The sequence below is a fragment of the Tauraco erythrolophus genome, chromosome 18, assembly GCF_009769465.1.
Source record: "Tauraco erythrolophus isolate bTauEry1 chromosome 18, bTauEry1.pri, whole genome shotgun sequence".
Classification (NCBI taxonomy): Eukaryota; Metazoa; Chordata; class Aves; order Musophagiformes; family Musophagidae; genus Tauraco; species Tauraco erythrolophus.
In genome coordinates this window covers 6,800,228-6,812,987 of record NC_141482.1, presented here as the reverse complement: position 1 = coordinate 6,812,987, position 12,760 = coordinate 6,800,228, and the positions used below count along the sequence as shown (strand labels likewise).

General features: G+C 56.6%; 1 protein-coding gene across 1 annotated transcript; it reads right to left on the bottom strand.

Moving 5' to 3' along the window:
* Window positions 1-3,588: 3,588 nt before the first annotated feature.
* MATN4 (matrilin 4) lies at window positions 3,589-11,172 on the bottom strand. The gene is made up of 10 exons (XM_086622912.1): window positions 11,085-11,172; window positions 9,153-9,722; window positions 7,789-7,911; window positions 7,185-7,307; window positions 6,416-6,538; window positions 6,155-6,277; window positions 5,284-5,697; window positions 4,755-4,907; window positions 3,824-3,928; window positions 3,589-3,647 (listed from the first exon to the last, which is right to left on the bottom strand). The coding sequence occupies exons 1-10, from the start codon at window positions 11,155-11,157 to the stop codon at window positions 3,589-3,591; spliced, it is 1,866 nt and encodes a 621-aa protein (XP_086479038.1). The 5' UTR covers window positions 11,158-11,172.
* Between the last annotated feature and the right edge of the window lie 1,588 nt (window positions 11,173-12,760).

Below are 12,760 nucleotides of genomic sequence, written 5' to 3'. Positions count from 1 at the left end.
AGCAATCCTTTGGTGTTCAGCTGATGCTTGGGCTGGAGAGGACAGTGTTGTGCTCCCAGCTGGTGCCAGGATCCAGCCGAGGGAGTGTTGGGGCTGCACCCCCAAGAGAAGAGAAAACACCAAGGAGCAAGGCTTGGATTCAGCTGCAGAGAAGCTGGGGTTGGGGAGAAGAAATCCATTTGAAAGACTTCTGCTAGTGATTTATCCATAGCAAATCCATAGCGAAAAGTCTAAAATCTGCTTTTATTGCAGACTCTCACGGAATAACACCAACCATGGCGTTTCTGTGCACAGGACTGCCCGCAGCCCATGTTGCACCCTGCCATGCGTGCAGCACCCATTGCTCCAGCATCCCGCAGAGCCATCCCTATCCCACTCTTGTACTTTCCTCTATGAAAATCATTTCGTGAGCCTTCTCTGCAGACAGCAGGGTGTGAGCTGTGCGGTTCTGAGGATGCTGACGCTGCAGTTTCCCAGCCAGGCCAGGGCACTCCAGTTTGTATTTCCCGGGGATGGCAAGGAGGGATCGCAGCAGTCCCTGGTCCCCTAGCTCGGGGCTTGCCCATGGCCGAGCCCCAGCCTCAGCAGGGTGCACCCCTCAGAAGAGGGGCGATGCAGTGCCTTCGGCCTCACGCCGAGCTCCGTCAGGCCATGCCCGGCTCGCGGCTGAGGATGCTCCTCTGGCTCGTGCCCGGGAAGAGGGATGTCCCCGGCCAGCGCACCCTCCTCAGCGCTGGTGTCTGGTGCCATCTAGTGCAAAGCCATTGATGAGGCTCTGCAGGACCGCGTAGACACGGCCCTGCTCCCAGGTGCCATCCCAAAGCCCGTCCTGGCGGTGCTTTCCCGAAAAATCCCACCTCGGCTGATGCTCAGCTCCTGCTGCTTGCCCCCGTGCTTCCTCCTTATGCCTCCCCATCCATGATTTTCCATCATCCGTGCTGCCAGCCCTCACCAAACCTCTCCATCTCACTGTGAGCCCAGCTCCGCTTTGTCTACAACCTCCCTTGATATTTGCCAAAATTACATTGAGCCAGCTGAGGCTTAATTATGCCCTCTGGCCATGTCATTATCTGCCTTAATCAAGCCTATTATTAAAGCCCGAATTCAGCTAATTGCTTCCTGTTTTCTCCCTTTTTTTTTTTTTTTGTTTTAATTTTCCCTGCGGTTACTATGTGGGTCTTTTTTAGGGAGCTGTGCACAAAGCAGGAAAGCCCCAGTGCCCAGTTTTGGAGTTGCAGCACACTGGTGTGGCTTGTTGGTCTGTAGCAATAGGATCTGGTTTGGACCTTCAGCACCATCCTACCTACCGCCCCCTCCCCCGGGCTGTTTGCTGGGCTACGGGGTAGGTGAGAGGGGTATGGGGCCTGGGAGAGGTGCATGGATGGGATATAGGTCTGCTGGGTGGGATGTGGGACTGATGGGTAGGATATAGGGCTGACAGGAGGGTCGTGGAGCTGCCAGCTGGGATACATGCAGAGCTAATCAGCAGCACCTCGTTTGCCAGCCCAGCAAACACATATAACGAGGCTATAAACGCCCCAGTCCATGTCAACTGGGACAAGGGCCCTGCTCACAAGCCATCAAACCCCCACACTGACCTAGGGACCCACTGCTTTTGATTGCATGTGGAAAAAGCTATTCCTCCCCCCCTAAAGCAAACACCTGAGCACTTCGCAACTCCTCTTCTCTCGAGCAGTCTGAGTGAGCCCCACACCCCAGCCTAGGAGCTGCTTTCAGCCTCCTGCTACTCATCTCCAAATTGCAGCCTCCAGTGCACAAAACCTCACCATATCCCAGGTCACACCTCCTAGGACATGAGTCCATGGAGCAAACCATGCCTGGAAGCAGGATCAGCAGGATGTGTCCCTCAGCCAGCCCTGAAAGTGGCTTATAAACCCACCAGGAATAGTCATGACAGTGGAAACACCCAGACTCTGCAAAGTAAATTAGCCAAACTGGATGATGGAGCCACTAACAGCATACTGGGGGAAAGGTGCTGTGCTGAAGTGGTGTGAGCCCAGGGCTTTAACCCTCCTCCTTCTCCTCGCCCCAGTCCAGGGCTACCCAGCACCCTGCACAGCCCCATGGGCCACCCCAAGCACACGAATCCCTCCTGCACGAATTGCTTAGTTCAGAAAAAACAGCTCCTCTCAGTCCTGCTGCGCTCTCAGCTCCTGGGTACGGGACCAGCAACCAAGGTGGGTGCATGAAGGATCCCTCCAAAAGCCTGTCATTCTCCTACCCAGCACCCTCTCTCTACATGCAGGAGACAGGACTAAGTGGAGATTCCTTTCCCCGGGTGCGGGGCATGGGGACTACACCAAGGTGGACTTCTGTGATTAAAAAGCCACCGCTGCCCCATGCACCTGTGGGAGATGGGTTCCTGGCTGCCTCGGCATCCCTCCCCATGCAGCCAGCCAGGGAGCCTGGTGGTTCTCCTGCCCCGAGCAGACACATCCTGGCATCAGGGCCACATCCCCCACGGGTGTAAGTGACCCTGCACCGCTGACTTGGCACATTAACACCTCCCTAAAGCAGGTACTGAGCTCCCCGTGCTCTCAAGAGCACAGGCTCCAAAGCAAACACTGGCGACGGGGACACAGCAGCCACGCCATGCTGGCTCTCTCCAGCTGATGCCAGGTTTGCAGCACCCTGTGGTGCCCACAGAGCACGGATTTTCCCAAAGGATTTTTCAGAGCCTTTGCAAAAGCGAGAGACCCCTGTTCTGACGCAGAGATGCCTCCTGGTCCTGCAGGCCGGCTGAAAGGAGAGGCACGTGTCAAACAAATCTTCAGAGTGTTTATTGTCAGGATAGAAATTTCTTTATATAAAAGAAGTGTTTAAAAAATAGCACTACTCTGCTCTCAAAATGAAAAATATATATACACACACATTGATATTCATAGAAAGAATTATTACCGCTTTGCTATGTGATTAAAAAAAAAAAAAAAACACAACAAGATAATGACCAATTCCCAAACAATTCTGCCAAAACATGGGCAAGGGGATCTGCTGACTCCTGCCACCTGCTTTCGCATGGATGCACACCCGGGCACCCTGCCGGGAGCCAGCCGGGTGGCACGTGTCCCTATGCACTGCCCACGGTGCCCGGCTCTCCCTGCCCCACTGCTTGGCAGCAGACACTGAGATGGCAGAAGCTCTCAGGGTGCGATCCCTGGAGGATTTTTTTTCTCTTGCAAAGCAGCTTGGTGGGCACTGGGGCCGGGGCGTGCTGCACAGGGGCTAGTTCATCCCGGCCCCTTTGGGAAAGGGCTGGGTGTCACATCTCCTTGTTCAAAGCCCAGCCTGCCCACGCAGACATCCCACCTCATCCCAGACCTGCCAGTTTGGAGGAATGACGCAACAGCGAAGGCTGAACCCCTTGGCTTCGCAGCAGGGGTTTTTGCTCAAGTTCTTTTTGGGTTTTTTTTAGTATTTTTCTTTTTTTTAAATACACTCCGCATCCCCCTTGGGATTTTGCGATACAAGAACAAACACCGATGCTTTACAATAACCTAGCAATAACAATGCCACATAGCTACTGTACGTCCCCATGCCCCATCCGAGCACTGCAGCCCTCTGCAAGGATCACTTCTTGTTGGCAATCTGCTTTTCCAAGTCTTCAAGTCTGGCCGTCATCTGAGCAAGTGAACGTGCTAAGGAAACTGTGAGCCAAACGGTCTGGTGGGCAAAGGGCTTCTTCCCCTTGAAGGAGCCTAAAATTTCCCCGCTCCCATTTACCCATCCCTCACTTCCCTGTGTGCAGTCTGTCCCCAGGCTGCCCCGCACCCCAGCAAGCCCAGGCACCACCCCCAAAGGATATTTTTCTCAGTCAGGCTCTGCAGGATGGCCACGGTGTTCGTCTGGAACTGCACCAGTGCCTCGCACTCACAGGGGCTGCGGATCTCTGTCTCCCCTTTGCCCTCCTCTGTGACCGTGGGGGTTTGGGTGCAGTCAGAGCCACGGCCCCACGGTGCCCGGCTCCCTCCTGCTCCCACGCAACACAAGTCCCTTATCCCCACAGCCACCCGCTGGAGCCGGACTGGAGCCTTGAGGCTCTCATATTTCCTCCTCTTTTCCAGCCTCGCTCCCTTTCACCAGGCTGCATCCCTGCGAGCCCAGCGAGCTTGTCACCAAGCATCCCATCAGGCATTCCACCAGGCATCCCATGGAACTGCTGTGCACCCAGTCACAGTAGGCTGAGGACAGCCAGTGCTGAGCTCCACTCTGCCTTCAAGCCAGGGTAGCATGGGGGAGGGACGCTGACCCAATGTCTGCAGCTGCACAAGAGACCCTGGGTGTCCCAAGAACACTGGGGAGCCCCAACCCACCCCAGTGCATGGAGAAACCCAGAGTGACCCAGCGCGGTCCTCCTCCACCCAGCACCAACTGAAGTGCAGGTCCGGATGAGGAGATGGGCCAAACTGGGAGCTGGAGCAGCATCCTTCAAGGCGGGGTGAGACCCCAGGCTCTGCCTGTGACATGGCTTCAGAGTGGATGCTCATACATCATCCCTTTTATGTTAACCCTCCCAGCTCCACCTCCTCCTCCTCCAAATGCTTCTCTGAGACCCACCTCTATACCCACAACAGCCTGATGAGATCCAGAGACACCCTAAGCTCACAGTAGCCCAGCTCGGCCCTGGGACACGAGACGCAGGGTGACACACATACACAAACCACCCCTGTGGGGAGAGACAGGCTCCCTCCAGCTGGAAGCTGAGCCCCCAGCACAGCCAGGGCTGGGGCACCCACCTGGGCAGATGTTCAGCTTGAAGTTCTCCACGAGGTGGGTCATGGTGGTGAAGTCAGCCGAGTAGGAGAAGTGCTGCTCCACCGGCTCGGAAGCAATTGCTCTCAGCTCCTCTTCCACGGCCTTGCCAACGCCCACGGCGAACATGACGATCCCTGTGCAGCAAGGATGGATCCTGAGCACTGCATCAGCCATCTCGCACCAAGCAGCCCCAAACCCAGCGGGAGCAAAGCTGAGGATGCAAGATATCCCCTGGGCAGCCAAGGATGCGGGATTTCCCCTGGGCTTCCTAAAAGCAGGGCAGGAATTTGGGAAGGACGGGCAGGAGCATGGCACCACCAGTGCGGCGCATGCTGCTGCATGGAGGATGCTGCTCAGAGCACCCTCCAACCACAGCACATCTGTCCCACAGACCCAGGCAATGCAGCACCCCAAAGCTGGATGTTGTAGCCTCCCCAGAGCCAGCCACCCCGAGGACCTGTCCTGGGATGCCCAGAGCACTGAAATTTGGGGTTTCCCAGTCCTCTGCACCTGATTCCTTTGCTCTCCTGGCCCATTCAGAGATGTCGTCCTGGGAGCGCCCATCCGTGAAGACGAGCCCAATTCTGGGCACATTGTGGGAGAGAGGCCTGGCACCTTCCAGCTCGGAGAAGCTGTGCTCCACCATGTGCTTGAGGGCAAGGCCTGTCATGGTGCCTTTCTCCATGTACTCCACCTCCATCACCGCCTTCTTGATCTCATCTGCGCTGTGGTACTTGTTGAGGGGGAACTCGGTGCGGACGCGGCTGGAGTACTGCACCAGCCCCACCCGCGTGCCGTGGGGGGACACCTCCAGCAGGTCCACGATGCGGTTCACAAACTGCTTCACCAGCTCGAAGTTTTGTGGCCGAACGCTCTTGGAGCCATCGATCACCATCACCAGATCGACGTGCCCAGCCCCACACTCTGTGGGGGCACAGGGGGAAGATGAGAATGGACCAACCTGGCCGTGGGCACCATCGGAGTGAAGATGCCCAGGGCTGGGGCAGAGCTGCTGGGCTTCAGGACACCACATGGACCCCCTGGATCTGCAGCCGGGGTGAGGCCAGGAAGCAAAGCACAGCGTGCCCAGGGGTCTCAGCCCAAAAACCTCCACTGCCACCCCAATATCCCCTGAAAGTCATTCCTAGGTCTCCATTCTCCTGAACCTTTCCTCACAGCTCCTGTTGCAGCTTCTGGGCCATGTCTCTAAGGACACAAGCCCGCATCCATCCCTGCAGCAGCTGGGGTGCTCCTCCAAGCCCAGCCACCTCTCCATCCTCTTCCAGCCCAATTAGACCCCCAGCCTACTTTCATGTAAGCCCCCACCAGGATCACAGAGCCCAGACGAGGAGGATGCCAAGAGCCACGTCGCAGTACTCACTGCTGCACGCCTTGCCATCAGCCTGGAGCTGCTGGCCCTCGGGGCACACACAGCGGTAGGAGCCCTCCATGCTCACACACTTGAACTCGCAGCCGTGATCCACTCCGTTGCAGAGGTCGGTGGCTGGAAGACAAGCCAAGGGACACTGTTATCCCCACCCAGGTGGGGTGGTCCTGGAACAGCCCTTCCCCTGAGGACCGGGCAGGATAAGGCATCTGCCGTACACCGCAGCCTGTGCCACGCCACCACGCCAGGACATACCCCTGCAGGACCTGCTGTCGGGCTGCAGCGTGAACCCACTGTGGCAGCGGCAGTAGTGCCCGTTGGGGATGCTCACGCACTCGTGCTGGCAGCTGTGGTTTCCAAAGCTGCAGTAATCGATCACTGGTGAGAGAAGAAGTGTGGGCAGAAAAGGAAAGACAAGAGAAAGAGAGAGAAGCAAATGACTCATAGAATCACAGAACGGTTCAGGTTGGAAGGGACCTTGAAGATCATCTAGTTCCAAACTCCCCGCCATGGGCAGGGACACCTTCCACATCAGGTTGCTCAAAGCCTCATCCAACCTGGCCTTGAACAACTCCAGAGATGGGGTTCCAGTGTTTCACCACTCTCATAGCGAAAAATTTCTTCCTTATATCTAATCGAAATCTCCCCTCTTTCAGTTTAAAGCCATTGCACCTTGTCCTATCACCACACACCCTTGTAAAAAGCCCCTCTCCAGCTTTCTTGTAGCCCCTTTGGGTACTGGATGGCTGCTATAAGAGCTCCCTGGAGCCTTCTCTTCTCCAGGCTGAACAATCCCAACTCTCTCAGCCTGTCTTCATAGCAGAGGTGCTCCAGCCCTTGGGTCATCTTTGTGACCCTCCTCTGAACCCGTTCCAACAGCTCCATGTCCTTCTTGTGTTGGAGAGCCCAGAACTGAACACAGTACGGCAAAGGGGGTCTCATGAGAACAGAGTAGAGGGGCAGAATCACCTCCCTAGACCTGCTGGCCACACATGAAGGGACAGGAGAGGAGAGGGACACTTACTAGTGCAGCTCCTCTTGTCCTGGTTGAGGAAGTAACCTGCACGGCAGCGGCAGGAGTACGACCCACTAGCGCTGACACACTGGTGCTGACAGCCGTGTCTCCCATCTGCACAGGCATCGATGGCTGCAGGGAACAGGACACCCATCACCCTCCTGTCCCGGTCTCCCCGGGGCAGCCAAGCAGGGACCACTCCAGGGCTTCGAGGCAGCTCCCAGCATCATGAGACAAGAAGAAAAAGTTCCCGGGTGGTGGCCAGAACCAACTAATACAGCTTTGCACTCAAAATACGCGGCCAAAACACCATGCACTTTGGTGGCTGGGACATGCATCATCCGGTACCCGCTGCCTACAGCTCCCTCCGGTGACAGCGGTAGGTTGTGTCCACATGAGCCCCAAGTGTCCCATCCCAGAGAGGTGACCAGGATTTAGCAATGCTGAGCACCATCCGCAGCCATTACAGACTTGGGAGGCTGTGTGCCCGGTGAACGGAGCACCCAGGCCGCTGGTGGCCTTGCAGGGTCCTCTGCTGTGTTTCAGCTTCCTTTCATGAGACCTGTAACTACACGTCCTCTACAAGAGTTAGGATAAAAAAAAAGGTTTTTACGGGAACAGGTCTTTCCGTCCACGTTGAGCCTGTAGCCTGGGTTGCATTCGCAGTAGAAGGAGCCAGGGGTGCTGACGCAGCTGTGCTGGCAGCCGTGCTCCTGCTCCATGCACATGTCCACCCCTGCAAGACAGAACAGGCATCAGAGCAGCCCATGGGCATGACAGATGCATGGAAACCCCGGCTCCGGCATGTGCCCTGTCCCTGCAGCCAAAACAATTTGGACAACGCCCACGGCCCCAGCCCTTCCAGCCCCAACGCTCACCCCCTGATTCCCAGTGCACAAGCACGGACACTGCACGGGACAGGTTTCTGAACCATCTCACCTTTCTGATCTACCCAAGCATCAAATCAACACTCACTATTAATTGATACCGTTGATAGCTTGAGCTGGGTAAATAAAAGCTTGAGTTCAGTGAGAATGTGCTGAAGGAGCCAGGTCTGCGTGTCCACGTGGCCAGGAGCCCGCAGAGCTGGCCAGGAAGCGGGCACAAGGCAGGCAGGCAATGGGCAGGGTGTTGTAAGCAAAGGCATCAAGCACAAGAGCACATCAGGGCCCCCAAGGACAATATCTGATCAGCCCAGGACCCCTGCCCCAGCAAGCAGGGACCCACTAACACAGCCCTGCAGGCACCCACGCGCCCCTGGCTGGGAAACGCCGCCTGAAAGATGCTGGCAGCTGCCTTCTGCCCCTCGACAGACACTGGAGAGCAAGAGTGAGGTCTCACCAGCCTGCTGCAGTGCCAGGTCTCTGGCAAAGCCTGCCAGCACGGGAGGGGACAGACAGGTCGCAGTCTGCAAGCTCCGAACCAGCACAGCCACAGTGTGAACCAGCCTCCCGGCTCCCAGCCAAGACCGTCTGGACTCTCCAGAGCAGCACCACACAGCCAGGGCTTTATTAAACACAAATGTGCGTGCGGCGGATGCCATGCACGTGTCTGCGTAGGAGGTGACCCTGCTACAGCCAGGTCGAAGTGTATATGGGACTCTGGGACACATCATCTGTCCCCATCACACCCAGGGAAACCAGCTCCACATTTCCTGCTCTTTAATATTCCCATCACTGCTTCCACAACGTTCAGGCTTGGGGCAGAGCTACCAGGCATGGCTGAAGAAAAGCACTTGCTTACAATGCTCTCAAAGCTTTCCTTATCTCATCCCAGGAAAGGTGAGCAAGAGGAAAGGTCAGCAAGAAGAAAGGCCATCTGTCCCCGCATCCCATCGAGAAGGTTGCTTCCCTGTCCACACTGTTCCTAACAAGGGCAGCCCACCCCAAACGCCCCTTTGAAGGTCACCTTCTAGCCCAGGTGAGGAGCAGGCATCAGGACCACCCTTGCCACCCCATAGCTGAGGCTCTCACCCACCGCAGAGCTTGTCCTGGAACTGCTTCCCGAACTGCTGGATGAGCTCGAAGGACTCCACCAGGAAGACGTGCTCCTCTAGTGGTGGCGAGGCCATGGCCCGCAGCGAGTTCATGTCTGCCCGCTGGATGCCCACGGCATAGATCTCAATGCCAGCATTCCGGGCCTGGGTGGCCACCTCAGTGACACGGTCCTGGGGTCGTCCATCCGTCACGATGATGGCGATGCGGGGGATCTTCTTGTGCCGAGGGCGTGCGCCCTCCTGCGTGGTGAAGGCCACGTTCATGGCGTACTGGATGGCCAGCCCCGTCATGGTGCCCTGGGCCAGCGGAACGATGCTGTTGATGGCCTTCTCCATGTCTGCCCGCGTGAAGAATGTCTTGAGGGAGAAGATGTTCTGCACTTGGCTGGAGTACTGGATCACCCCCACCCGCGTGGCATTGGGGCCCACGTCCAGGCTACCGATGATGTCCATCATGAACCGCCGCATGGTCTCGAACTCAAAGGGGCGCACGCTGCGGGAGCTGTCGATGACGAACACGATGTCCAGGGGACCTGTCCTGCACTTTAGGGCTGGAAAGGGGCAAGGAGACAGTTCAGCCTCACAGCTGCCTGCGGGAAGTAGGGCTGGGGGCAGAGACATCCCCGTTGTGAGGCTTGAGGGGGATGGAGAGGGCAGCACCCACAGACCAGCACCTTCCCACTGCCAAATAAACCCATGGAGGATGCCGGCAGAGCAGGAGCAGAGGTGACAGGCTGCAGAGACATGCCCTGGCTGCAGGGCTTCAGGGAAACAGCAGTGTCCCCTCCTCTCCCAACACTGTCCCTGCAGCCAGATCCAGCTCCTGCTCCCTGTATTTCCCCAGCCAACCACCCCAGGGGCTGCGGCAATACCTCTGTCTGCTGGCATCTACCCTGGCAAGGTTCAGGCACAGGTTTAGGCAACGGTGTCTTTATCTCTGCAGCAGATCAGAGCATTAAAGTGTAGAACAGCCCAGCACCTCGTGCTGTCCTCCAGGAGCTGCAGCTCCCGCTCCAGACCTCTGCATCCCACAGGCTCCCGCTGCTACGGTGCCAAGCAGGAAAATACTGCTTTGGGCAATTCTTCTGTTCCCCCCGCAGCTCCAGCCTCCCCTGGTTTTTACTGCATTTTGTCAGTTTCTGCCTAAAACCAGGGCTTGCTTGTTTGTTTTTTTTGTTTAAGGATAGAAAATGAGACAGCGAAAAGCACAGCGAAGGGCACGCACATGGCGGGGATGGAGCCAAAGAGCCCCTCTTAGACATATGGGTGCTACTTCCAGTGCAAACCGGGAGAGTGTTTAGCAAGTGAAATGCCAAGGAACATATTTTGCTTGGCTTGTGTGTACCTAAGTCTGGGAGGATTTGGCCCTAATGGTAAGCAAACACTTTGAGTCCCCTTGGGAGGATGCCCAGACCCGGGCTGTCAACTCAACTGCTCCGAAGATCTCTGAGACATACCTGGCTCCTTTCTCCGTTCAGTGCCTTCACCATTTTTAAACTGGAACTGATTTAGCTCCCTCTGCCCCGGTAGGAGAGACGTTGGTACCCCTGGGTTTGCTTTGTTCCCCCCCCACCAGGAGACCCATGCGAGGAGGGGGTTCCCTCTCACACCGGTGCCTCCTGCCAAGGTCGGAGCCCACAGACAGGAGGGTGATGAGCCCTGAGCTGTGCCAAGGCTGAGGACATGCCTGAAGCAAGTGGAACGAGACCTACCATGCTGGGACCACGCTCCCCTGGGCAGCACTGGGAAGTTAGGGTCCCATGCCAGTGGGGGATCCTCCATCCTCCTGGGGATGCCCCCGAAGAAGCATCGGGTCCCCCCACCTCAAGCAGCAAACCATCCTACGAGGGCTTCGCTGCCCTCACAGACTCACTTCTCTCTCCTCCAGGCAATTCCCACCGGCTGGGGCTCACCTGCAGGTTTTGGTCTGGTTTCCACCATCATCAAGAGAAGCAGGAGGAGAGGGGCAACAAGCAGGAGCTTCATCACGGCTCTGTGAGACCACACAATGCTGGGGGGACTCACTGTGGGGAGAAGATGATGTGCAATCAGTGCTGAGGGTGAGCTGAGCCACAGTGTGACATTCCACTGCGGTGGGTGTCCCCAGGCAGTGCCAAAAACCCTGAGCAGCAGCAGCAGCAGTTTTGACAGATCTGTCCCCAAACTCCTCTGAACCCACGTGGGACATTCCCTATTCGAGGACTGGCAGTCTCGGCACAGCTAAACTTCATTACAGTAGCAACGATCTGCCAAAGGGTCTGATTTTCTGCTCTGGGTGGAGCTGGCCATCGGACAAGCCTTATTTTCACTTGCAAACCAGGCGGATGGGATGTTCAGCCAAATGCTTTCTCACTGGCGGTGCAGCTGCTCTCCGCAGCCAGCCGGAGAGCAGGAACGCTGCACCCGGGGACGCGGAGCATCGGCCCTCCCGACACTCCCTCCGCTCAGACACGTGCTGGGAAGAGAAGCCCCCACATGAAACGCCAGCACAGACAAAACCTGCTCAGAAGTCTCTCAAAGTCACTGGCAAAGACCATTTTTCCAAGAAGCTCCATAGATTTATTCTCTGCCTTTTTCCAGACTACCTCTGGAGAGCAGGGAGCAGAAGCCTCCTCAAGCACAGGGTGTAAGGGTGCCTGTGCAGACAGGCTTGCACCCATTCCTCTGGGGTAGGGTGCTGGAGGAAGCCCTGCCAGGCTGCTGCTCTCCTTCTTCACATCACCTGGGGGACCTCGCTGCTCTGTCCCCAGCGTTTTGCAGCTCCCCTTGTCCTGCTGGCTTTTCCAAGGGATGCCCTGCATCCCAACAGTTTTTCATGTTTTTGAGGTGGAATAGTTGAGGGAAAAGATATTCAGATCTTCCCTTGCCTTTCTCTGCCCTTGCCTGGCTCCTGCAGGGACATGGATTTATTTGGTTTATTTTTATTCCAGCTCTGGTTAGACATCCAAGGTGCTGGGGTTGGAAATGCCACAGTTAATGCAGCTTCCCCTGGGAGACATGCAGTGCCACAATCGGGCACAGATACTGGAAGGGTGCTTTTAAGAAAAGCACATGGAAATTCATTTTATCAGTAGTTATCAGCTGATATTTATTTAGCCCCAGGAGGTCTCAGTTGCAATTCATCACCGGGGCTGCCATGTAATCGCTCCGTGGTTACGTGCAGCCCAGCACCTCGTGTATTTGATAGCGGGGACACGGATAATAGGTTTCACAGCTGCATCTTAAAATTGTCTCCAGGCTCAGTGTTCACACCTGAAAAATTATTCTGAAGAATTAGAATGACAGAAAAGGGCTACAAGAGGAAACTGGGATTCAGAATACCAGTGTCAAAGTGGGAGACATGGCCTTTTCCCGGGGAGCGTGAGCGGCCCAGCCGGCCCGGGACACGGCGGCTCTGCAGCGGGTGTCAGGAGCTCCTGCAGAGCCGTGCAGCGAAGGGGTTGGCAGGATCACTCCGGGTTGCGGAGATGAGGGGAGGCTGCAGCCAGCAAGTGTTTTCTAGGAAGCTGCAGGGCTGGTGTGAGCATCACTTTGTGGCCAGGAGTGGTCAGGAGCCTGTGCCCCCTCACAAGGGCACCATGTGCAAGTG

What these genes read in the sequence shown, in the direction of transcription:
- MATN4 (XM_086622912.1), bottom strand. Translation starts at nt 11,157, where the DNA reads ATGAAGCTCCTGCTTGTTGCCCCTCTCCTCCTGCTTCTCTTGATGATG. An exon ending in CAGGAGAGCAAAGGAATCAG is followed by an intron (nt 4,908 to 5,283) that starts GTGCAGAGGACT and finishes CTTGCTGCACAG; the next exon opens with GGATCGTCATGTTCGCCGTG. An exon ending in GCAGAGCCTGACTGAGAAAA is followed by an intron (nt 3,648 to 3,823) that starts ATATCCTTTGGG and finishes TAGCACGTTCAC; the next exon opens with TTGCTCAGATGACGGCCAGA.